The following is a 26206-nucleotide window of genomic DNA, read 5'->3' as shown; positions in this document are numbered from 1 at the left end:
ATGAGACTGGGCAGCTGTGTCTCTTATTCGCCATTTGCTTTCCTACCAGCTGTTGCTTTCGTCACGCTAGTCTCCAGGCCAAATGAAATGGGAAGTGGAATAGAACGTCACGAAACCCGGCCACTGTTTAGCGCTACGCATGCCACATGAGACTGGGCAGCTGTGTCTCTTATTCGCCATTTGCTTTCCTACCAGCTGTTGCTTTCGTCACGCTAGTCTCCAGGCCAAATGAAATGGGAAGTGGAATAGAACATCACGAAACCCGGCCACTGTTTAGCGCTACGCATGCCACATGAGACTGGGCAGCTGTGTCTCTGATTCGCCATTTGCTTTCCTACCAGCTGTTGCTTTCGTCACGCTAGTCTCAAGGCCAAATGAAATGGGAAGTGGAATAGAACGTCACGAAACCCGGCCACTGTTTAGCGCTACGCATGCCACATGAGACTAGGCGGCTGTGTCTCTTATTCGCCATTTGCTTTCCTACCAGCTGTTGCTTTCGTCACGCTAGTCTCCAGGCCAAATGAAATGGGAAGTAGAATAGAACGTCACGAAACCCGGCCACTGTTTAGCGCTACGCATGCCACATGAGACTAGGCGGCTGTGTCTCTTATTCGCCATTTGCTTTCCTACCAGCTGTTGCTTTCGTCACGCTAGTCTCCAGGCCAAATGAAATGGGAAGTGGAATAGAACGTCACGAAACCCGGCCACTGTTTAGCGCTACGCATGCCACATGAGACTGGGCAGCTGTGTCTCTTATTCGCCATTTGCTTTCCTACCAGCTGTTGCTTTCGTCACGCTAGTCTCAAGGCCAAATGAAATGGGAAGTGGAATAGAACATCACGAAACCCGGCCACTGTTTAGCGCTACGCATGCCACATGAGACTGGGCGGCTGTGTCTCTTATTCGCCATTTGCTTTCCTACCAGCTGTTGCTTTCGTCACGCTAGTCTCAAGGCCAAATGAAATGGGAAGTGGAATAGAACGTCACGAAACCCGGCCACTGTTTAGCGCTACGCATGCCACAAGAGACTAGGCGGCTGTGTCTCTTATTCGCCATTTGCTTTCCTACCAGCTGTTGCTTTCGTCACGCTAGTCTCCAGGCCAAATGAAATGGGAAGTGGAATAGAACATCACGAAACCCGGCCACTGTTTAGCGCTACGCATGCCACATGAGACTGGGCAGCTGTGTCTCTTATTCGCCATTTGCTTTCCTACCAGCTGTTGCTTTCGTCACGCTAGTCTCAAGGCCAAATGAAATGGGAAGTGGAATAGAACGTCACGAAACCCGGCCACTGTTTAGCGCTACGCATGCCACATGAGACTAGGCGGCTGTGTCTCTTATTCGCCATTTGCTTTCCTACCAGCTGTTGCTTTCGTCACGCTAGTCTCCAGGCCAAATGAAATGGGAAGTGGAATAGAACGTCACGAAACCCGGCCACTGTTTAGCGCTACGCATGCCACATGAGACTGGGCGGCTGTGTCTCTTATTCGCCATTTGCTTTCCTACCAGCTGTCGCTTTCGTCACGCTAGTCTCAAGGCCAAATGAATGGGAAGTGCAATAGATCGTCACGGAACACGGCACCTGTTTAGCGCTACGCTTGCCACACTAGACTGCACCGGCTGTGTCTCTGATTCGCCATTTGAATTCTTACCAGCTCTTGCTTTCGTCACGCTATAGTCTCAAGGCCAAACGAAATTAGAAGTGGAATAGATCGTCACGGAACACGTCCCCTGTTTAGCGCTACTCGTGTCACACGAGACTGTACAGGCTGTGTCTCTGACCCGCCACTTGCATTCCTACCAGCTGTGTTATTTGTCACGCTAGTCTAAAGGCCAAATCAAATGGGAAGTATAATAGATCGTCACGGTACGTGGCCCCTGTATAGCCCTACGCGTGCAACAGGAGACTGTACCGGCTGTGTCTGTGATTCGCCATTTGCATTCCTACCAGCGGTTGCTTTTCTCACGCTAGTCTCAAGGCCAAATGAAATGGGAAGTTGAATAGATCGTCACGGAACACGGCCCCTATTCTGCGCTACGCATGCCACAAAAGACTGTACCGGCTGTCTCAGATTCGCTATTTGCATTCCTACCAGCTGTTGCTTTCGTCCCGCTAGTCCCAAGGCCAAATGAAATGGGAAGTTGAATAGATCGTCACGGAACACGGCCAATGTTTAGCGTTACGTTTGACATACGAAACTGTACCGGCTGTGTGTCTGATTCGCTATTTACATACCTAGGAGCGGTTGCTTTCGTCAGGCTTGTCTCAAGACCAAATGAACTGGGAAGTGGAATGGATCGTCACGGAACACGGCCCCTATTTAGCACTACGCCTGCCACACGAGACTGTACCGGCTGTGTCTCTGATTCGCCATTTGCATTCCTACCAGCTGTTGCTTTCGTCACGCTGGTCTCAAGGCCAAATGAATGGGAAGTGCAATAGATCGTCACGGAACACGGCACCTGTTTAGCGCTACGCTTGCCACACTAGACTGCACCGGCTGTGTCTCTGATTCGTCATTTGAATTCTTACCAGCTCTTGCTTTCGTCTCGCTAGTCTTAAGGCCAAACGAAATGAGAAGTGGAATACATCGTCACGGAACACGGCCCCAGTTTAGCGCTAAACGTGCCACACGAGATCGTACCGGCTGTCTCAGATTCGCCATTTGCATTCCTACCAGCTGTTGCTTTCATCACACAAGTCTCAAGGCCAAATGAAATGAGAAGTGGAATAGATCGTCACGGAACACGGCCCCTGTTTAGCGCTACGCGTGCCAGACGAGACTGTACCGGCTGTGTCTCTGATTCGCCATTTGCATTCCTACCAGCGTTGCTTTTGTCACGTGAGACTCAAGGTCAAACGAAATGAGAAGTGGAATAGTTCGTCACGGAACACGGCCCCTGTTTAGAGCTACGCGTGCCACACGAGACTGTATCGGCTGTGTCTCTGATACACCATTTGCATTCCTACCAGCTGTTGATTTCGCCACCCTTTATCTCATGGCCAAATGAAATGGGAAGTGGAATAGATCGTCACGGAACACGGCCCCTGTAAAGCGCTACTCGTGCCACACGAGCCAGTACCGGTTGTGTCTCTGATTCGCCATTTGCATTCCTACCAGCTGTTGCTTTCATCAAGCTAGTCTCAAGGCCAAATGAAATGGGAAGCTGAATACATCGTCACGGAACACGGCCCATGTTTAGCGTCACGTGGGACACACAAGACTGTACCGGCTGTGTTTCTGATTCGCCATTTGCCTTCCTCCCAGCTGTTGCTTTCGTCACGCTAGCCTCAAGGCCAAATGAAATGGGATTGGAATAGATCGTCACGGAACACGGCCCCATCTTAGCGCTAAACGTGCCACACGAGACTGTACCGGCTGTCTCAGATTCGCCATTTGCATTCCTACCAGCTGTTGCTTTCATCACACAAGTCTCAAGGCCAAATGAAATGAGAAGTGGAATAGATCGTCACGGAACACGGCCCCTGTTTAGCGCTACGCGTGCCAGACGAGACTGTACCGGCTGTGTCTCTGATTCGCCATTTGCATTCCTACCAGCGTTGCTTTCGTCACGCTAGTCTCAAGGCCAAATGAAATGGGAAGTGGAATAGAACGTCACGAAACCCGGCCACTGTTTAGCGCTACGCATGCCACATGAGACTAGGCGGCTGTGTCTCTTATTCGCCATTTGCTTTCCTACCAGCTGTTGCTTTCGTCACGCTAGTCTCCAGGACAAATGAAATGGGAAGTGGAATAGAACATCACGAAACCCGGCCACTGTTTAGCGCTACGCATGCCACATGAGACTAGGCGGCTGTGTCTCTTATTCGCCATTTGCTTTCCTACCAGCTGTTGCTTTCGTCACGCTAGTCTCAAGGCCAAATGAAATGGGAAGTGGAATAGAACGTCACGAAACCCGGCCACTGTTTAGCGCTACGCATGCCACAAGAGACTAGGCGGCTGTGTCTCTTATTCGCCATTTGCTTTCCTACCAGCTGTTGCTTTCGTCACGCTAGTCTCCAGGCCAAATGAAATGGGAAGTGGAATAGAACATCACGAAACCCGGCCACTGTTTAGCGCTACGCATGCCACATGAGACTGGGCAGCTGTGTCTCTTATTCGCCATTTGCTTTCCTACCAGCTGTTGCTTTCGTCACGCTAGTCTCAAGGCCAAATGAAATGGGAAGTGGAATAGAACGTCACGAAACCCGGCCACTGTTTAGCGCTACGCATGCCACATGAGACTAGGCGGCTGTGTCTCTTATTCGCCATTTGCTTTCCTACCAGCTGTTGCTTTCGTCACGCTAGTCTCCAGGCCAAATGAAATGGGAAGTGGAATAGAACGTCACAAAACCCGGCCACTGTTTAGCGCTACGCATGCCACATGAGACTGGGCGGCTGTCTCTTATTCGCCATTTGCTTTCCTACCAGCTGTCGCTTTCGTCACGCTAGTCTCAAGGCCAAATGAATGGGAAGTGCAATAGATCGTCACGGAACACGGCACCTGTTTAGCGCTACGCTTGCCACACTAGACTGCACCGGCTGTGTCTCTGATTCGCCATTTGAATTCTTACCAGCTCTTGCTTTCGTCACGCTATAGTCTCAAGGCCAAACGAAATTAGAAGTGGAATAGATCGTCACGGAACACGTCCCCTGTTTAGCGCTACTCGTGTCACACGAGACTGTACAGGCTGTGTCTCTGACCCGCCACTTGCATTCCTACCAGCTGTGTTATTTGTCACGCTAGTCTAAAGGCCAAATCAAATGGGAAGTATAATAGATCGTCACGGTACGTGGCCCCTGTATAGCCCTACGCGTGCAACAGGAGACTGTACCGGCTGTGTCTGTGATTCGCCATTTGCATTCCTACCAGCGGTTGCTTTTCTCACGCTAGTCTCAAGGCCAAATGAAATGGGAAGTTGAATAGATCGTCACGGAACACGGCCCCTATTCTGCGCTACGCATGCCACAAAAGACTGTACCGGCTGTCTCAGATTCGCTATTTGCATTCCTACCAGCTGTTGCTTTCGTCCCGCTAGTCCCAAGGCCAAATGAAATGGGAAGTTGAATAGATCGTCACGGAACACGGCCAATGTTTAGCGTTACGTTTGACATACGAAACTGTACCGGCTGTGTGTCTGATTCGCTATTTACATACCTAGGAGCGGTTGCTTTCGTCAGGCTTGTCTCAAGACCAAATGAACTGGGAAGTGGAATGGATCGTCACGGAACACGGCCCCTATTTAGCACTACGCATGCCACATGAGACTGTACCGGCTCTGTCTCTGATTCGTCATTTGCATACCTACCAACTGTTGTTTTCGTCACGCTAGTCTCAATTCCAAATGAAATGGGAAGTGGAATGGATCGTCACGGAACACGGCCCCTGTTTAGCACTACGCCTGCCACACGAGACTGTACCGGCTGTCTCTCTGATTCGCCATTTTCATTCCTACCAGCTGTTGCTTTCGTTACGATAGTCTCAAGGCCAAATAGAAATGGGAAGTGGGATAGATCGTCACGGAACACGGCCCCTGTTTAGCGCTACGCGTGCAACGCGGGATTGTACCGGCTGTGTCTCTTATCCGCCAGTTGCATTCCTACCAGCTGTTGCTTTCGTCACGCTGGTCTCAAGGCCAAATGAATGGGAAGTGCAATAGATCGTCACGGAACACGGCACCTGTTTAGCGCTACGCTTGCCACACTAGACTGCACCGGCTGTGTCTCTGATTCGTCATTTGAATTCTTACCAGCTCTTGCTTTCGTCACGCTAGTCTTAAGGCCAAACGAAATGAGAAGTGGAATACATCGTCACGGAACACGGCCCCAGCTTAGCGCTAAACGTGCCACACGAGACTGTACCGGCTGTCTCAGATTCGCCATTTGCATTCCTACCAGCTGTTGCTTTCATCACACAAGTCTCAAGGCCAAATGAAATGAGAAGTGGAATAGATCGTCACGGAACACGGCCCCTGTTTAGCGCTACGCGTGCCAGACGAGACTGTACCGGCTGTGTCTCTGATTCGCCATTTGCATTCCTACCAGCGTTGCTTTTGTCACGTGAGACTCAAGGTCAAACGAAATGAGAAGTGGAATAGTTCGTCACGGAACACGGCCCCTGTTTAGAGCTACGCGTGCCACACGAGACTGTATCGGCTGTGTCTCTGATACACCATTTGCATTCCTACCAGCTGTTGATTTCGCCACCCTTTATCTCATGGCCAAATGAAATGGGAAGTGGAATAGATCGTCACGGAACACGGCCCCTGTAAAGCGCTACTCGTGCCACACGAGCCAGTACCGGTTGTGTCTCTGATTCGCCATTTGCATTCCTACCAGCTGTTGCTTTCATCAAGCTAGTCTCAAGGCCAAATGAAATGGGAAGCTGAATACATCGTCACGGAACACGGCCCATGTTTAGCGTCACGTGGGACACACAAGACTGTACCGGCTGTGTTTCTGATTCGCCATTTGCCTTCCTCCCAGCTGTTGCTTTCGTCACGCTAGCCTCAAGGCCAAATGAAATGGGATTGGAATAGATCGTCACGGAACACGGCCCCATCTTAGCGCTAAACGTGCCACACGAGACTGTACCGGCTGTCTCAGATTCGCCATTTGCATTCCTACCAGCTGTTGCTTTCATCACACAAGTCTCAAGGCCAAATGAAATGAGAAGTGGAATAGATCGTCACGGAACACGGCCCCTGTTTAGCGCTACGCGTGCCAGACGAGACTGTACCGGCTGTGTCTCTGATTCGCCATTTGCATTCCTACCAGCGTTGCTTTCGTCACGCTAGTCTCAAGGCCAAATGAAATGGGAAGTGGAATAGAACGTCACGAAACCCGGCCACTGTTTAGCGCTACGCATGCCACATGAGACTAGGCGGCTGTGTCTCTTATTCGCCATTTGCTTTCCTACCAGCTGTTGCTTTCGTCACGCTAGTCTCCAGGACAAATGAAATGGGAAGTGGAATAGAACATCACGAAACCCGGCCACTGTTTAGCGCTACGCATGCCACATGAGACTAGGCGGCTGTGTCTCTTATTCGCCATTTGCTTTCCTACCAGCTGTTGCTTTCGTCACGCTAGTCTCCAGGACAAATGAAATGGGAAGTGGAATAGAACGTCACTAAACCCGGCCACTGTTTAGCGCTACGCATGCCACATGAGACTGGGCGGCTGTGTCTCTTATTCGCCATTTGCTTTCCCACCAGCTGTCGCTTTCGTCACGCTAGTCTCAAGGTCAAATGAATGGGAAGTGCAATAGATCGTCACGGAACACGGCACCTGTTTAGCGCTACGCTTGCCACACTAGACTGCACCGGCTGTGTCTCTGATTCGCCATTTGAATTCTTACCAGCTCTTGCTTTCGTCACGCTATAGTCTCAAGGCCAAACGAAATGAGAAGTGGAATAGATCGTCACGGAACACGTCCCCTGTTAAGCGCTACTCGTGTCACACGAGACTGCACAGGCTGTGTCTCTGACCCGCCACTTGCATTCCTACCAGCTGTGTTATTTGTCACGCTAGTCTAAAGGCCAAATCAAATGGGAAGTATAATAGATCGTCACGGTAATGGCCCCTGTATAGCCCTACGCGTGCCACAGGTGACTGTACCGGCTGTGTCTGTGATTCGCCATTTGCATTCCTACCAGCGGTTGCTTTTCTCACGCTAGTCTCAAGGCCAAATGAAATGGGAAGTTGAATAGATCGTCACGGAACACGGCCCCTATTCTGCGCTACGCATGCCACAAAAGACTGTACCGGCTGTCTCAGATTCGCCATTTGCATTCCTACCAGCTGTTGCTTTCGTCCCGCTAGTCCCAAGGCCAAATGAAATGGGAAGTTGAATAGATCGTCACGGAACACGGCCAATGTTTAGAGTTACGTGTGACATACGAGACTGTACCGGCTGTGTGTCTGATTCGCTATTTACATACCTAGGAGCGGTTGCTTTCGTCAGGCTTGTCTCAAGACCAAATGAACTGGGAAGTGGAATGGATCGTCACGGAACACGTCCCCTGTTTAGCGTTACGTGTGACACGCGAGACTGTACCGGCTGTGTTTCTGATTCGCCATTAGCATTCGTACCAGCTGTTGCTTTCGTCACACTAGTCTAAAGGCCAAATGAAATGAGAAGTGCAATAGAGGGTCACGGAACAAGGCCCCTGCTTAGCGCTACGCGTGCCACACGAGGCTGCACCGGCTGTGTCTCTGACCCGCCACTTGCATTCCTACCACCTGTTGCTTTCGTCACGCTAGTCTCAAGGCCAAAGGAAATGGGAAGTGGAATAGATCATTACGGAACACGGCCCCTGTTAAGCGCTACGCGTGCACACGAGACTGTACCGGCTGAGTCTCTGATTCGCCATTTGCATTCCTACGAGCTGTTGCTTTCGTCACGCTAGTCTCAATTCCAAATTAAATGGGAAGTGCAATAGATCGTCACGGAATACGGCCATTGTTCTGCCCTACGCGCGCCACACGATACTGTACCAGCTGTGTTTCAGATTCGCCATTTGCCTTCCTCCCAGCTGTTGCTTTCGTCATGCTAGCCTCAAGGCCAAATGAAATGGGATTGGAATAGATCGTCACGGAACACGGCCCCAGCTTAGCGCTAAACATGCCACACGAGACTGTACCGGCTGTCTCAGATTCGCCATTTGCATTCCTACCAGCTGTTGCTTTCATCACACAAGTCTCAAGGCCAAATGAAATGAGAAGTGGAATAGATCGTCACGGAACACGGCCCCTGTTTAGCGCTACGCGTGCCAGACGAGACTGTACCGGCTGTGTCTCTGATTCGCCATTTGCATTCCTACCAGCGTTGCTTTTGTCACGCTAGACTCAAGGTCAAACGAAATGAGAAGTGGAATAGTTCGTCACGGAACACGGCCCCTGTTTAGAGCTACGCGTGCCACACGAGGCTGCACAGGCTGTGTCTCTGACCCGCCACTTGCATTCCTACCACCTGTTGCTTTCGTCACGCTAGTCTCGAGGCCAAATGAAACAGGAAGTGAAATAGAAGGTCACGGAACACGACCCCTGTTTAGCGCTACGCGTGCCACACGAGACTGTATCGGCTGCGTCTCTGATACACCATTTGCATTCCTACCAGCTGTTGATTTCGCCACCCTTTATCTCAAGGCCAAATGAAATGGGATGTGGAATAGATCGTCACGGAACACGGCCCCTGTAAAGCGCTACTCGTGCCACACGAGCCAGTACCGGTTGTGTCTCTGATTCGCCATTTGCATTCCTACCAGCTGTTGCTTTCATCAAGCTAGTCTCAAGGCCAAATGAAATGGGAAGCTGAATACATCGTCACGGAACACGGCCCATGTTTAGCGTCACGTGGGACACACAAGACTGTACCGGCTGTGTTTCTGATTCGCCATTTGCATTCGTACCAGCTGTTGCTTTCGTCACATTAGTCTCAAGGCGAAACGAAATGAGAAGTGGAATAGATCATCACGGAACATGTCCCCTGTTTAGCGCTACTCGTGTCACACGAGACTGTACAGGCTGTGTATCTGACCCGCCACTTGCATTCCTAGCAGCTGTGTTATTTGTCACGCTAGTCTAAAGGCCAAATCAGATGGGAAGTGTAATAGATCGTCACGGTACACGGCCCCTGTATAGCCGTACGCGTGCCACGGGAGACTGTACCGGCTGTGTCTGTGATTCGCCATTTGCATTCCTATCAGCTGTTGCTTTCGTCACGCTAGTCTGAAAGTCAAATGAAATGGGAAGTGGAATGGATCGTCACGGAACACGGCCCTTGTTTAGCGTTACGCGTGCCACACGAGACTGTACCGGCTGTCTCTGATTCGCCATTTGCATTCCAACCAGCTGTTGTTTTCTGTCACACTAGTTTCAAGGCCAAATGAAATGGGAAGTGGAGTAGGTCGTCAGAGAACATGGCCCCTATTTAGCGCTACGCGTGACACACGAGGCTGTGCAGGCTGTGCCTCTGATTCGCGTTTTGCCTTCCTACCAGCTGTTGCTTTCGTCACGCTACTCTCAAGGCCAAATGAAATTGGAAGTGGAATAGATCGTCACGGAACACGGCCCCTGTTTAGCACTACGCCTGCCACACGAGACTGTGATGGCTGTGTCTCTGATTCACCATTTGCAATCCTACGAGTTGTTGCTTTCGCCACACTAGTCTCAAGGCCAAATGAAATGGGATGTGGAAGAGATCGTCACGGAACACGACCCCTGTTCTGCGCTACGGGTGCCACACGAGACTGTACCGGCTGTGTCTCTGAATCGCCATTTGCATTCCTACCACCTGTTGATTTCGTTACGCTGGTCTCAAGGCCAAATGAAATGGGAAGTGGAATAGAACGTCCTGGAGCACGGCCCCTGTTTAGCGCTTCGCGTGTTACAGGAGACTGTACCGGTTGTGTCTGTGATTAGCCATTTGCATTCCTACCAGCTGTTGCTTTCGTCACGCTAGTCTCAAGGCCAAATGAAATGGGAAGTGGAATAGATCGCCTCGGAACACGGCCCTTGTCAAGCGCAAAGCTTGCCACACCGAGACTGTACCGGCTGTGTCTCTGATTCGCCATTTGCATTCCTGCCAGCTGTTGCTTTCGGCACGCTAGTCTCAAGGCCAAATGAAATGGGAAGTGGAATAGGCCGTCAGGAAACACGGCCCCTGTTTAGCGCTACGCGTGCTACACGAGGCTGTACAGGCTGTGTCTCTGATTCGCCTTTTGCCTTCCTACAGCTGTTGCTTTCGTAACGCCGGTCTCAAGGCCAAATGAAATGGGAAATGGAATGGATCGTCACGGAACACGGCCTCTGTTTAGCACTACGCCTGCCACACGAGACTGTACCGGCTGTGTCTCTGATTCGCCATTTGCATTTCTACCGGCTGTTCCTTTAGTCACGCTAGTCTAAAGGCCGAATTAAATGGGAAATGGAAGATATCGTCACGGAACACGGCCCCTGTTCTGCGCTACGCATGCCACATGAGACTGTACCGGCTCTGTCTCTGATTCGTCATTTGCATACCTACCAACTGTTGTTTTCGTCACGCTAGTCTCAATTCCAAATGAAATGGGAAGTGGAATAGATCGTCACGGAACACAGCCCCTGTTTAGCACTACGCCTGCCACACGAGACTGTACCGGCTGTCTCTCTGATTCGCCATTTTCATTCCTACCAGCTGTTGCTTTCGTTACGATAGTCTCAAGGCCAAATAGAAATGGGAAGTGGGATAGATCGTCACGGAACACGGCCCCTGTTTAGCGCTACGCGTGCAACGCGGGATTGTACCGGCTGTGTCTCTTATCCGCCAGTTGCATTCCTACCAGCTGTTGCTTTCGTCACGCTGGTCTCAAGGCCAAATGAAATGGGAAGTGGAATAGATCGTCACGGAACACAGCCCCTGTTTAGCGCTACGCGTGCCACATGAGACTGTGCCGGCTGTTTCTGATTCGCCATTTGCCTTCCTACCAGCTGTTGCTTTCGTCAGGCCGGTCTCAAGTCCAAATGAAATGGGAAGTGGAATAGATCGTCACGGAACACGGTCCTGTATAGCGCTTCGCGTGCCATTCAAGTCGCGAAAAGCGAAACTGACACCTCTAGGCAGAACAGAATTGTTTGCAGATCTTGAGCATGTTCGCTATTATACGCGGTGTTTCATGATGACAAAGAACCGTTGTGCGTTATTAAGCACGCATGAATTACTGAGCATTTGAAGATTCTGCCAGTTTTATTTATTTCGAATATTGCGTCTGGTAGTTTTAGCAGAAATTTTAAGGCAGGACTTTTTAGGTACACTAGCGCATCATGTTTGCTGAGTCCTGCTTGTTCCTTTCACTTCAAACACAACCTTAAGAAAACGGTCATGAGAGCGAAGGAGAATATTGCCTACTTGAATATGGTCCGACAATACAGACTAACGGGCGAGTTGGCATGAGACAGTGCTGCTAATACAGCACACCTGCACAAGGACGAGTGCCAGGGCTGTGTATTGTCTCATCTTTCCTCGCCCTCATGCAGGTTGGCTGCTTTATCTTTATTAAGTATTGTGGCCTGCTTTGCACTCTCTCTCTTCACAAACTCTTAGTGGCTTCACAACCTTGCAGTCTTCTGTTGTGCTGCTTCACAATGCACGAACAATAGTGACAATTTAGATCTCAGTTTTCAAGAACCCATGGCGTTGGATCTGAGCCGCCACCGGCTTATGGCAGTAGGGTTTCTTGTGGACTTTGAAAACCTGCTGCTGGTAAAGTAGTTTACCTGTAACGACCATTGTACTTCTAACTTTGAGATGTGGTAGAATATTAGTGCATAGACGTACTAAATATTATCTCGAGAGAAAGCCGCATTTCTGGGCGAGTTTCTTTTCGAACACTTCAGCTATCGCGGGCATTAAGGTAAGAGGAGGTTTCTTGTTTGGCTTAAATAGTATTATGCCGAAAGCGTAGATTGTGCCAGAAAATTGGTAGTCGCATCCTCCCTGCGCAGATTAAGTTATTTTGATACAGCATTCTCACTTCAGGAGATTTAACATAGACGAAAGTTTGTTGCTTGGCTGGTATTTCAACTTTCACAGCACTCTTCGGAGCTTGTCTCGAGACAAGCCGTACTTTTTTGGCTGAATCAAAGTTTGATGTCTAGCCGTAGTCAAGACAAGTGAGGAACCTTATTTTCCTGTTATTTATGCGCCTCTCCATGTTAGATGAATTGTAGCGCCCCCAGCTCTCCCTCTAATAATATTAAGAACTGCAATGATGAGCAGAGGAATTTTCGTCTGCTTTCTGGGCAGACGTGACGTTGTCTTTGCCATCCCATCTCTCCTGCCTTTCAACGCTGTATCATCCAAAGCATTCATAAAAAGTACTGCGCTAGAGTAGTCACCAATGTGCTTTGCGATGCCATTTATTTATGTTTCCTAAAGCGCCCATTACATATTTGCTAATTCTTTTCTCACTGAAATACGTTCTGCTTCCCAGGTAGGCGGCATACAGGAATTTCCTATGTGGACAGCATCCGCAGCCATTCAGAACAGAGCGAAAAAATTAGAGCGGCACATGTTCTTCTTGTACCAACAGCACACAACGGTAGATTCCAAGGACTGCGCTAAAGAAACAGGGTCGAGGAACGTACATCGAAAAGAGATGGGCGCCTAGCTATGAACTAACTGCAGCTGTAACGAGCTAGCGCTAATCAATGTACTATTTGAGCATAAGGGTAACCGCAGCAGAGCTTCATACAAACCTTTGCGCGCAATGCGTTCTCAGTGTCGAATGTGGATGTCTTTCTTGCGTTCTTGTCATAGGACTGGGCAGAGAGGAGGGTGTTGTCATAAACTAGTTTGGAACCTAGCCCAAGCGGATGGTATGGTGAACATACCTGCAGAAAGTGAACAAAGAACAACGTGTGATATTCATAATTGCTCAGAACGTATTCAAAAGCATACAGGCAACGCAATTTGCCGGCGACGTGTTTAAAGAATATGCGACACCAATGAATCTGTCTAAACAAACACTGAGGCCAAAATAAAGTCGGCCTCTAATGACCGCGCACCACGTTTTAATCGTAGAAAGACCGCTTTAACCGAAAACGGAACTTTTATAAAGCAGAGCAGTACGAACACGAAATAAAGGCGTCGCCACCATCGGCCAACTTCGCAAGTAAAATGGGTGCCTCTACACTGGACGCGGGTCCCTCAGGCTATGGAACAGTGGCATTCACTTCAATACTGTGACAGCCAGTACTTTTCCGTGGAGATGTCACGAGTTTGAAAAGACGGGCGGCAAGATTTTAAGGCCCAATTTTCTAGGATGCGTATTCCGCTGCCTCATAGTCGAGAGCATGCCTGTAAATAGTCACAGATTGCGTTTTTGTACAGAATAATAATTGCATAAGTTGTAATCAGTGCTCCTTCTTATTTTCTAGTGCAGCTGAATAATGCCTGCCTGTATAACACGACCAGAAACATCGCTAAAGCTTTCGCATGCTAGGCTGACCCAATCTAGTACCGGGGACTGAGCTGCCGAGCATGCGCTGCCGCTTGGACAAATGCACCGCTTCGTTACCGGAGACACCTAGCGGTCCGAGAAGGGAATCTCCATTGCGCACGCGGAAAGGGCCATGTCTGGAAACATCTGCTGTTTCTCTGTTATGTTTGTGCGGGAAGCAGCCCACACGACCTGTCGACACTCTGGTGTGCTTTCCGGCGATGACATTTGCTGCTGCGAGATACGTGCGCACTGCTTCGCGTATCGAGCCGAAGGAGTGAAACGCCGTTCAAGGGTGGTTCTCGGACGGCCACCGTTTCTTGCAGGAATAGACACGGTGATAAAAAAATTATATCAAGGGAGTAATTACGCACTGGCATTCGCCCAAGAGCAGCCATAAAGATAGAAAGGAAAGCTAGACAGCTTTCTCAGAAACTTCGTACTCGTCGGGGTTCGAACCCGATACCACCGCCTTACCGGAGCAGTCGCTCTACCAACTGGGCTAACCGAGACGACAAGCTTATGGTAGGGCGAGGGCGAATTGATCATTAACTCGAAGTGGGAACACAGTTCCTAAAATATGTAGGAGAAGATCCAAGGTGAAGTGGACTTGTATCAAAGTGTAAGTTTTCTGTGGATGCCCATGGCTTTGTGCGAACTATTCGTCTTTTTGCTGACGTTCCAGCGCCGAGTAGCGGCGATTTCACTGTTAATCCCCGTCGGTTGGTCGGCAAGAAGCGTGCAGGGCGAGTCAAGCGGGCGTTGAGCGGCGAAGGCAAAGGCCGAGCTAGAGGGACGAAGGGCTGACGTTTTCCCGGAACCAAACCGAGGTCCCCCTTTTGTGGCGACAATGCAGCTGCGCGTGCAGACCCGAGCAGTGACTCAGTCGAAGCCGCCATACGCCGGCCGCCCCCCTCGCCCGTCTAGGTTTGAGGGGTCATCACCGTCGGGCGAGGCAGGTATGGACACTCGCTCTTGACTGACAACAATTAAGCGTAGCGTACGGTAAGCGCAGACGTGGCTGGCAGATCCGGGGCTGAGCCGCGGCAGCGCCATGGAACGAGGACGGGACATACCACGGCTCCCAAGAAGCGGGCCGGGTTAACGAAACGTAGATCTACAAGGGGGATGCTGACACTCTTTCTAAGGCAGCAACGACAAGTTTGCGCCACTTTCCAGATTTTGTCGGGACGCCTGTCAATAGTCGTCACGAAGACGAGTAGTTTGTTACTCGCGGCGGCAGTGGCTAGGTTGAGATCAATAATTGGCGTAAAGATGGGAGCCGCCGTGACCACGGGTTCCGAGGGAGCCGGACACCCGTGAGAATGTCTTAAAAGTATTTTCTTATGTTAATCTTTCTACTTTGCAAGAGAAAGAGTTTGAGTAATACTGTAGAAGTATGGCGCATGGCACGTAAACCTAGTGAGCCAATCATTTCGAGGACCCATTCCCGGAATTACATTGTCTTATAGCAATTTTGATGCTCTTTTCGTGCTGTGTATTTTAGGGAGAAGGTTTGAACCTTGCAGAAACTGGAAGGCGTGCCATGCAGTTTGAAAACCAATCATGTGTTGGTTTGTTGTGATTGGATGATGCAAGGGGTGGGCCAGGCTTCTAGGCCTTTAAAACCGGGCTCAGGAGCGTGCAAAGTTGTTCTGAGCTATATTTAGATCCCTTGCGTATTCAGCGATGCCAAGGAGGGAAGATTCTCTTTTAGCCAGTTTCATGCAATCATGCTCGGCGTTCATTATGTTGTAATTAAGTTAATTCCTGTATAAAGTTTCAGTTTGACTTCCTTCACTGAAGTGTGGCCTGCTCTCCTAAGTTATACCGTCTCGGACGGTGGGGCATCTGTGCTGGAGCCCGAACAACGAACCTTAACTGGCGTAGTCGGCAAGGATTCTTTCGTTATCAGGAGATAGCAGAGGATGAAGAAGCGATGTTCTGGCAGCAGGCCAAGTATCGGTGACTAAGGAGGACCAGGAGCTGAAGGCAGGATTCGGCAGCTTCCAAGGGATCTAGGAGAAAAAAATTCCAAGGGTGCAGCAGCAACGCAAAGCTGCAGACGGTCGGGAGAAGCTGCGTGGTGAGGAAGCGGGCAGTAACAGAAGGGCAGCGGCAGCGACGAAAGTCGGACGCCAGCAAACTGCATCTCTTCAGAGGGAGTGCAGCGGCGTGTCACAAGAACCGGCGGCGGTCCCCAGCATACTCATCTACAAAGAGGCTGGTGACAGGAGACGGGAAGTGCGATGGCAACGGCCATGAAAACCAACGCATGGGGCAGGTGAGTCTGCTCGGTCTGACTTCTCTTTGCCACTGTTCGTGTGCCCGAGCTAGGCGACGCGTGTCGCAATGGAGAGCTGGGCATGGAGGAGGGAGCTCGGCAGTGGCAAATAGCTAGATTACGAGGAGACGCCGGCACTCAAAAAGTTAGAGCGGTTAATGAGTGAAGCGTATCACAGGTGGACCAAGGCTCAACAGGCGCAGAAAAAGCCAGATCTTCAGGAGAGGTTGAGGCTCAAAAAAGGGGGAAATGGCAGCACGCATGTGGGTCGAGGGCCTGCTCGAGGAGCTTAAGCGGGCAGCGGGGCCATTTCCGCCTGCGGGTGCAACAGCACCGGGCACGCACGTAGAAGGTCAGCCTCTTATGCCGGATGAAAAAAATGACATCTGCGGATCGAGTGCAGATAAAGATGACAGCGATGATTTAGCGACTGACAGGCCAAATGACGGCAGCCCTTGCGCGTCGGAGAGTTGCAGTCCCGTAGAATGCACCGGTAGCGCAAATATCTGGACGATCTAGCGCAGCGAGTTGAGACAAGCAACCGTGGCGTTCATCACGGAGACTAAAGAAAGTGAGGGCGCAAGACCGGTAGCTGGTGAGGTTAGCTATGTACCTCAGATGCCCTTGGCGGGCGGTGGACAATATTAACAGCTGTGTTCTAAAGGGCATGCCGACGCTGAACGAGAAGTCCCTGAGAAGAAAGAGGGGTGTGAAGTTTCTTTTGACGCGGGGCCAAACGGATGGCTCAGTCGAGCTAAACGGCAGCGAAAACAAACGGCGATGCCCTTGCGAACGTAATGAGTCTGAGGCAGAGGCGCTCGAGAGGAGACCGGACATCGTCGACGTTCTCGGGTGGGTCAGGGCTGAGGACTCAAATGTTGCGGCCGACTCGTCAAGCGAGATACCTCGGCTCTCTGAGGTGGCCGCATGCAGGGAAATAAATGGTAGAACCAATCGAAACAGAAAGGGCATGTGAACCGCCAGAGAATGGTCAGGGGTCAGCTGCGAGAATGAGGTAGAAACCAACGAATGCAGGGTCCTAAAGAAAGCGGAAGCTTTCACCCGAGAGCATAATGACTCACTCGACGGGTGCTACACTGTTAACGTGAACGGCAGCAGAATGACCTTGCAGCAGCCGGACAACGACGTAGAGATAGCCCTTCTGCTAGTAAGTCAAACCGTTCATGAATGAAGCGATTCCTCAACGCCGACAACTGTTTCCGTCTAGCGGCGGAGGAACCTATCTCAGTCCGGCAGGAGAGGAAGGTGAGCGGAGAGAGCGGAGGGGCGAAAAGACAGGCATGCGAATCTTGCCGAGCTAAAGCATGCAACTGCGTGAAGCCGGAAGCAAGGTGCGATGCTTGGAGATGAAGGACCGGACGGGTCAGTCACGGTAGGCGCGACAGGGACTGCGTCGCGGGTCAAAAATGTGCGATGCCGTCATTGCCGGTGGGGATAACATTCCCGGATAAGCCATGGAACAAGGTGTAGCGCATTTCAGCTACATGGATTGGGTATAACCCCAGAGGCTGTTAGTCCCGGAGTGTTTGCCACTGCCACTCCCTAGCTCTGCAAAAACTAGCTAGTGGGTGGTGTGCCCAGTTGCGGCACAGGCTCGGACACGCACAGGGGCAGAGAGTTGGACGGGGCAGACCACAGGTGCTCCAGAGAGTGCACAAACAGTGTCACCTCTGCGAACAGTGCTCAGTGGAACACTGAACGGACCTGCTGCGTGCCCTGTTGGTTGTCTGCATGCGCACACCGAATGAGTAGTGCCATGTGTGTGTGTTGGTTTCATGTCATATGTAGAGCTGGTTAATATGCGTTTGCAGTGTAGCGATGTGTCCGAAGCAGTGCTTCCACTACTAAGGTCGCCCACAGGGGGGTTTTGTGTTGAAAACGATCCCACTTTAAGAGGCAGCAACGACAGGCTGGCTCCGCTTTACAGACGTTGTGGGGACGCCTGTCAATAGTCGCCACGAAGACGACGCGGCGTAACGTGAGCCACCAGGGTCACGCGTTCTCAGGGAGCCGGCAACCCGTGAGAATGTTTTGGTGTATTTTCATGTTTCTCTTTTTACTTTGTAAGGAAGACAGTTTGAGCAATACTGTGAAAGTAAGGGGCGACGCACGTAAACTTTGTAGGCGAATCATTTCTAGGGTCCATTCCCGGAATTACATTTTCTTATAGCAATTTTGTGTTCGTTCCGTGCTGTGTATTTCAAGGATGGTTTGAACCTTGCCGAAACTGGAAGGCGTGCCACGCAGTTTGGAAACCTTTCATGTGTTTGTTGTGAGTGGATGATGCAAGGGGTGGGGCAGGCTGCTAGGTCTGTTAAACCCGGCCCTGGAGACTGAAAAAATGTCCTGGGCTAAAATTAGACCCGTTGCGTCTTCAGCGATGCAAAGGAGGGAAGATTTTTCCTTAGCCAGTTCCATGTAATCATGCTCGCTGTTTATTCTGTTGTAAAAATGTGAATTGAGTATGAAGTTTCAGTTTGCCTTCCTTCACTCAAGTGTTGCCTGCTCTTGTCAGTTGTACCGTCTCGAACGGTGGGGCACCTGTTGTGGAGCCTGAAGAATGAACCTTAACTCAAGGGATTTATTACTGATTGCCATGCACCCAAGCGCAGTCATACGGCTACCAAAAAAATATGCCGTCGCCAGCACACGTTTTCTGCAAGCACTTGCACGTCATTGGCGCTTTTGTTCACTCTCATCATTATCATGAGCCTGACTGCGAAGAATGTAGAAAAAAGGCTTCTTACATGTCCCCCTAATTAGCCCTGTCCTTTGCCAGCTACTGCCACCGTGTCTCCGCAAACGTCTTAACCTCATTCACCCACCTAACCTTCTGCCGCTCCGTGCTCCGCTTGCCTTCTTTTGGAATCCATTCCGTTACTCCTAAGGACCAGCAGTTATCATGCCCAGCCCAAGCTCGTTTCTCCTGCTTGGTTTCGACTAGAACGTCATTAATCACCGTTTATTCTCTCACCTATACTGCCTGCTTCCTGTCTCTTAACGCTGCACATTTTCCATACCTCACTGCGTTGTACTGATGCTGAACCCTTTTCGTTAGCCTCCACAGTGAATAATGGTAAGTCGCAACTGTTTACACTTTTACCTCGAGGGGTATTAGTAAACTGGCGTTCATGATGAGAGAACCTGCCATATGCGCTCCAGCTAATTTTTTTCTTCAATGTATTTCCCTCTCATGATCACGATAAGCGGCCGCTACCTGTCCTCGGCCATTGGCTAAGCAATTTTCACTTTGCGTAGAAGTTTTCAATCTATAAGAATTAGAAATGGAGACCGAACACAGTCGACAGTAAGGAAAGTAATTGCCGTTTTATCCTACCATCAAGGTCATGCAAAAAACACACATGTAAATGTGCTACCCATTCAAATGCACAAACTTGTCTTGTAGGTGCATAACCTCATTCCCGCTGCATGCCGGAACCATTAGAATACAGAATAAATCGGTCGTTCACATGTCTCTCCTGATTCCAGGTATGACCTCCACAGATTCAAACGTCCGACCACTGAACTTTTAGCTCTTGTGCTGTTACTTAAGCGCCGGCAGCTCCTGTTAATTATTTGCCGCTCGTACTTCAAGCCGCGCGTCTTACACCGGCAAGTGTGTGAACGTACTCGACGGATATATTGGAGGCGTATAAAAAGAGTGAGCATGTATTAAGCCCCATTCTTACAGCCGGCAGTAAATTATTTACGTTTCCAAGGTCCTGTGGAGTCGCCTTTAGTTTGAAATAAAGGTTTGGTTTGGTTTGGTTTATGAAGGTTTAACGTCCCAAAGCGACTCAGGCTATGAGGGACGCCGTAGTGAAAGGCTCCGGAAATTTCGACTACCTGGGGTTCTTTGACGTGCACAGACATCGCACAGTACAATTGAATTAAAGGAGTTAGCCCTCCGCTGCTATAGCATTTTGTTTCTTCCAAGGATAACTTCTTCATTAAGTTTATTTATGAATGCGATGGCTTTCCGAACTAACGTCACCTCTAAGCCAGCGCTGTGTCTCGTCTATTCGTCTCTCATCATTGAGCTAGTGTGTTGTTTCTTCTAGACCTTGCGCATGAACAGCTACGTTTTTGTCCTGTAAGATTCCTCAACGATGACGGAGCACTTTATTTTTACAACCCTGTGGTAGTGGTTCCCCTCATAACAGAATTTATAGCAAGCAGAATGGTTTAGAAAAATACTGCTGCCGAACACGGGCTTTTGCAAATCAGAACAAACAGAAAAACAATACAGGAACACAGTTTAAATGAGCGGATCATATTGATTTGAAAAAATGTTTGGATTCTGTTAAGCATATTATCTCATCTCAAAAGATGAAACTTTGCAGATGGAATCAATGGAAGATTGAATCAATTTAGCCTTTCAATACATAATTGCGGCATTGTCCTAAATTTACTAAAATTAACACTGCAAGTTGAATGTCGGGAAATGTGAAGCATGGCATGCCCCAAGGTTCGGCACTGGGTACGCTTCTTCTTAATTGCACAATAACGATTTTGTTCAGATATAATTCGTGCGAGAGCTCGTATTTTGTGCGGAAGAAAAAACGAACCTTTTTCTGAAGAATTATCGCAAAGCATAGAAAGAAAATGTGGCTTAGAATAAACGCTGATCACCTACAATAAAATTAGTTAAAAATAAGTAATTATTATATGAAGCTTCTAACAAAAGAAATAAACATGGCTTTACGTTGGCCTCTAGGACTACTGCTTTTAACGAAAAGATTCAAGACATTATGTTTTCGGAATAAGTTTACAATATCTCGGCTAGAATGCGCCATGTAGAGAAATTAGGACAGCGATCATCATTAAATATAAAAATATTTTATGAGTCCTGTTTAAACTCTTACTGGACCATTCAGTAATTGAATCTTGATTGCAGTATTGCTTGTAGTATGTCTGCTGAACGAGAACTAGCAGAGTCTTTCATCATTATTTATAAATGACAGAAATGATGAATGCAGGAATGAGTGAATGAACCCGCTTTATCGAATAAGAAGTGGGATTCGCGCTATTTTTCCGTCACTGTCTCAAGATTATATGTTTAATTGTCTCCATTTCCAAAAAAATTAATTTGATCACCTAATTTACATTGATATCACAATATACAGGCGTCTTACAGCTTCTGCATGAAGGACAATAGTGAACATGCGAAAGGTACAGTATAGTCGTGAATGCCGAACAACCATTCAGGGATTTTCTTGCTTGGTGTTAACGATACGGAAGGCATGCTAATGCACTGGCTCATAAGCGTGTCGTCAAAACGGTGAAAAGCGGCAACGTCCCATTAGGAGGTGTCTATAAGCAGGTTCCAATAAAAGCTGACAAACTCTAGGGAGAAGCGTTCAGAAGGCAAAGAGCGATGCCCAGCGTGCGGTTACACGAGCGGGCTGGGATTGAGAATGTGTGGGAGGAGACAACTTTCAAACGCGCTCTCTTCAGGCTGCCTAACCGATTGTCCGACGTAAGATGGATGCTGCAAACGTGAGGTTGCGCAGCGAATGGCTTACGTTTCTGGCGGATGTAACGAGCGAACAATGAATCGCGGCCCCGGCAGCATTCGACCCTGCCCTGACTACCAAGTAGATCAAGGTTGATCTCGTTCTTGATGCGAGCGAAAATGTGATTCGGAGGTGACTGGTGCGGTGTTTAAATTCATTTCACTAACAGTTTGACCAGATGCCTCAGTTTCCCCGAGTGGAAGGAAAGCGATGTGGACAACAGATTTCTTACGAATTCAAAGCCGTTTTCCAGGGTAGGCTTTCCTGTAACCGTGGTCGTGGCGATAGTTCACTATAGTTCTGCGCGATTCAAAGAAGTGCTCAGAAAAGCAAGCACGTGGAAACTGTCTGTCACTTTACCGCCTATCTCGGTACCTCACACGCGGAAGAAAAACTGAAACAAATAATGCAATCGACCGTAGGGTAGTCATGAGCCTCTAACTGGGGTTTCTTGTCTTTTTTGCTTCATGAGCTTTGATTTTTTTAATCGTGTGTGTATTGTTATAGGTGGTCAGCGCAGTGCCTTCACCTCGCCGAAAGTCGGAGGACAGCAGGGCTTCCATAGGCGAAGTGTGCTAGTGGTACGGAGCTCCCATCCGATAACACATGTTAGCCTCCCATATCTGTATTTCATCCCTTGGTAACAGGTCCTGGGGGGCATACTCTTGTCTTATCGCTCACTGCATATTTCAATATTAAATTCACAATCGCGCTTGCTTGTCGGGGCTTTCTCGGTAAATGGAGCGTATAAAGTTACCCCAGTTATTGTTTAATTTTTATCATCCACAGCCCTTTAAAGAGACTATGCAAAGACTTCAAAGTCGCTTGTAAATGTTTTCTATGTTTAGAAATGATGCTAATGAGCATTCACACCAAGCATAAGTCTTCGGAACTGAGCCGGCAATTTATTATAAATTTTAAAAAAAGGTGTTTTTTTTAAATTCGCGGGCCGATTGGTGTGCTCGTAGTGACCGATTTTGTAAATAAAACCGTGGAAGAAAGACGTCCCTGTACCATGACGTCGCCAGGCCACCACACGCTGTCATTCGCTGGAGCCACGGCGGCCACGACGTCACGGGCACACTTCCGGTAGCCGTGAAAATCGTCTGCTCGTGCCGCCGCGCGATCCTCTCGGGCAAGCGCGGGCCAGGGCACTGCCTTTGCGCATATGGTTTCAATTTTACTCTGCCGCCTCCTCCTGTCGGAAGTTCCGGAGCTATTCGCATGGCTCTTCGTGGCCACGCATAGGGCTCGATGCCCATCACGCCGTAAGAGCGAGCAGTCGCGCCTCGAGGTCTGTGTTTATTACTGCTAACTACAACAGACGACAAGCAAAGAAACCCGACGCACGCCGCAATCCAGGAAAACGAAGAGAGACCGGAGAGATGCCGCCACGCCGCCGACGCTGCTGCTGGGGGGATAGGAGCGACAACCGGAAGTTGCAAAGCGAACGTCATCTGATGACGTATTCAAAGGCGGGGCCCAGTCCCAGACCTGTTTTCTTAATTTTTGTCTGGTGCCCCACTTGTACGAGTTGAGGGGGGGGGAGAGGACAACCGTTATTTTTAATCGTCTATATCTTCATTGTTATTGATGCTAGCTTAAAAATCCTTGCGCTGGGGTGACGAGTGATGAAATGCCTATCTCTCGTCTGCTTTACGTAATCTCAATTAATTTATTGCATAGTCCCTTCAACCACGAGGCAGTCTTTAGGAGAAATTTTTTCAAAATTCTTTAATGGCGCGGCTACACAGGGCTTGAGGAATGACCCACCATGCTTTCGTTTTGTCATGAAGAGTTGTTGACTACGCTTTTGTGGGAAAAAAAAGTACTCAAGGTGGACAGCAAAAAAAGGAGCCGTTGTAATGTATATTACTTCGTTTTTCACGGCCGAGTGTTGGAACGTGCAACGCGTCGCACTGTTTCGTTGGTCTGAAACCATTTCCAAGTGATAAATTATTCCACTACCGAATTGATCGCACTGAAAACAAATAGAAGAATGTGTCGCTCCTGAATGAAAATTCCTCGAATTTGCATACAAGGTCCCTTGTCCGTGATATCAATGTAGGCGGCTTGATATATCGGTGTTGATCTATGCCACGTTGAGAATGGTGGCTACTATGAAAGAACTTAAGGCAAATATTTCCGCGATCTTATTACTCAGGTGAGACAGGTACCTGTTCAACATTATAAATATTAGGCGCCTGTCCTAACTACCTGATACATGCCGGAGAGCCTTATTACGAACTTTTTCCAGAATACCGGTATGTTACGTTGTGTTTGAGTGCCAGCAAATGCAGGCATATTCAAGCAATGATCGTACTTGTGTAACATATAACTTTTCTTTTGAGTCATGCGAGAAGCGCTTCAAATTGTTCCTTCGGAAACCGACAATCGATGTTGCTTTTTACCAATACAATTTACATGTCTTATTCTGCTTAAGTATGCGGTGACAAATACACCTATATGTAAACTCTGCGGTTTCATCTAGAGCAATACTGTTTACAGTGTGTTCATAAGGATATTTTTTAAAAATTTAGTGCCATTCATCAGCGTGTACACCAAGCCGCTGAAGTATTTAAATCGGTTTGCAAAAGTACAAAGTCGCTTTGATCATTGCTAATTTTGTACACAGTAGAAGCATGCGCAAACATGCGCAACGATGAATGTGTACAAGATGTGATGTGATTACTGTAAAATAAAATGAGAAGGGGACCCAGCACGGAGCCTTATGGCACGCCAGAAGTAAGTAGAATATATCTGCGCAAAGTACAGTTGAACAGAGCACGCCATTGTCTTAGACCTATAATCTCAAATTCAAGTTACTAGATCTTCGGCTAAACTTAAGTCCTGTGGTTTTAATGCAAGAAGATCCTGTGACTCTGCAACGAACGCCGTGTGAAAGCCTAGGAATGCACAATTCGTTACTGACTGCCTGTGGATTGCAATTGTTACATCCCTAGAAATTCAACAGGTGAGTAGAACAGGAACTGTATATCGAGAGCCGTGCTACGTTATGTATTACGAGGTGATTCATTATTCGGCTGTGTAATGCATACTCTATAATTTTACATGTAATATTAGTCATTTAATCAGCCCGCTGTGTTGAAACTAATTTCGGGGGCCATTTTAAGCGTTCGAGCAAAACGGGCCATTTTTCTGTCTCTGGAGGAAGTTCCGTCATTAAGTGATTTTTCAAACAAACGTACGCAGTACATTCCCAGCGCGCCTTAGCAGATCGAGCATTCCGTGTGTTATATGAGAAGTGTGGACAAAAAATAACTACTAAATAATTGTGCTTTTTTAATTTTCATCTGAAAAACATGAAAAATATCCAGCCGAGAAACTTTCACCTTATAAAATCTATCTGAGCGCAGAGACATCTTGAGTGTCCCACACTTATTGCCTACAATTGATGAGGTGGCGGCAGGTTTACTTACGTGCTGGGCAGTCAAAATGCGTGATCTGTTACACGGGTTGAAGAATGCAAAGGTGCCGATGCTGTCGGGGTTTTGCCTGTCCGGGCGCCTGGCGACGTATTCGCGAGCGAGCAGGGTCAGCGACAGCACGAGTGCTGGGTGCCGCGGCACGCGTTCGATGTGCTGTAGCAGTTCGATGGCTGCCCCCTGCGCGACAGCCGAGCAGAGCCAATGCAACACATCAGGGGCCACGTATATGGCAGCTGTATATTGTGTTTTGCAGAGACAATAGATTATGAGGAGAAAGGCCAGAGGTGAAAAGCGCACTGTGGGCGTGAAAACTGCTTGAGTATCCTGTGCGTTTTGTAGCGTCGGCTTCAGTGGCAACTTGCATGAAAATACTATAGAATAAAGAGTTTATGCCGCACTAATACCTTGTCGGAAAACGTTCACCATGGTTGAGATTATCGTAGCTGCTTACAATTTTGGGCGTCGGTTCCTCCTCTGCAAAGTGAACTGAGTTTAACGTGCTCACTGTGGCTTTCCGCAAAGAGTGCTATAGCCTTTTCACAACGGCAACCTTCTTAATGCCGTAAGCCTGAAATGATGGCGAGGTTTCGCCAGCTTCGCGCTTACATTTCCCCAAACAGTCATAACATAACGATAAAGCGTTCATGCACTCCTGCGCCTACTTCAAACGCTTACGTCAAAAGTGCACCAAGTTTTTCACAATGCGCGCCTCCAGAAGCCCGCCGACAGTATCCAGGCAAACACGACCTCACCGCCGTGGCAGTTACTAGATTATTTATTTATTTACAATACTGCCAGTCCTATCAGGGACCATAGCAGGTGGGCGAACAAAAATGACAAACATGATAAAAATTTGAGCCGTGCACTTTGGAATACAAATCAAACACACGTGAACAGAAAGGAACAAGAAAAATACAAGAAAAGGTAAACATTAGCAAGGAAAAAGAAAAATACA

General features: G+C 48.8%; 1 protein-coding gene across 2 annotated transcripts in view; it reads right to left on the bottom strand.

Annotated features, from left to right (window-relative positions):
• Nucleotides 1-26206, bottom strand: part of LOC144106704 (uncharacterized) — a 68827-nt gene that overhangs the window by 7281 nt on the left and 35340 nt on the right. For both annotated transcript variants that reach the window (XM_077639545.1, XM_077639546.1), the window contains exons 7-8: nt 25243-25428; nt 13239-13373 (exon numbers count right to left, since the gene is read on the bottom strand). In XM_077639545.1, the coding sequence (XP_077495671.1) occupies nt 13239-13373; nt 25243-25428 (321 nt within the window). The remainder of the gene's footprint in view (nt 1-13238; nt 13374-25242; nt 25429-26206) is intronic.

This window comes from Amblyomma americanum, chromosome 10, assembly GCF_052857255.1.
Source record: "Amblyomma americanum isolate KBUSLIRL-KWMA chromosome 10, ASM5285725v1, whole genome shotgun sequence".
In the NCBI taxonomy this organism is placed as follows: Eukaryota; Metazoa; Arthropoda; class Arachnida; order Ixodida; family Ixodidae; genus Amblyomma; species Amblyomma americanum.
This window is presented reverse-complemented; position numbering and strand designations above follow the sequence as displayed.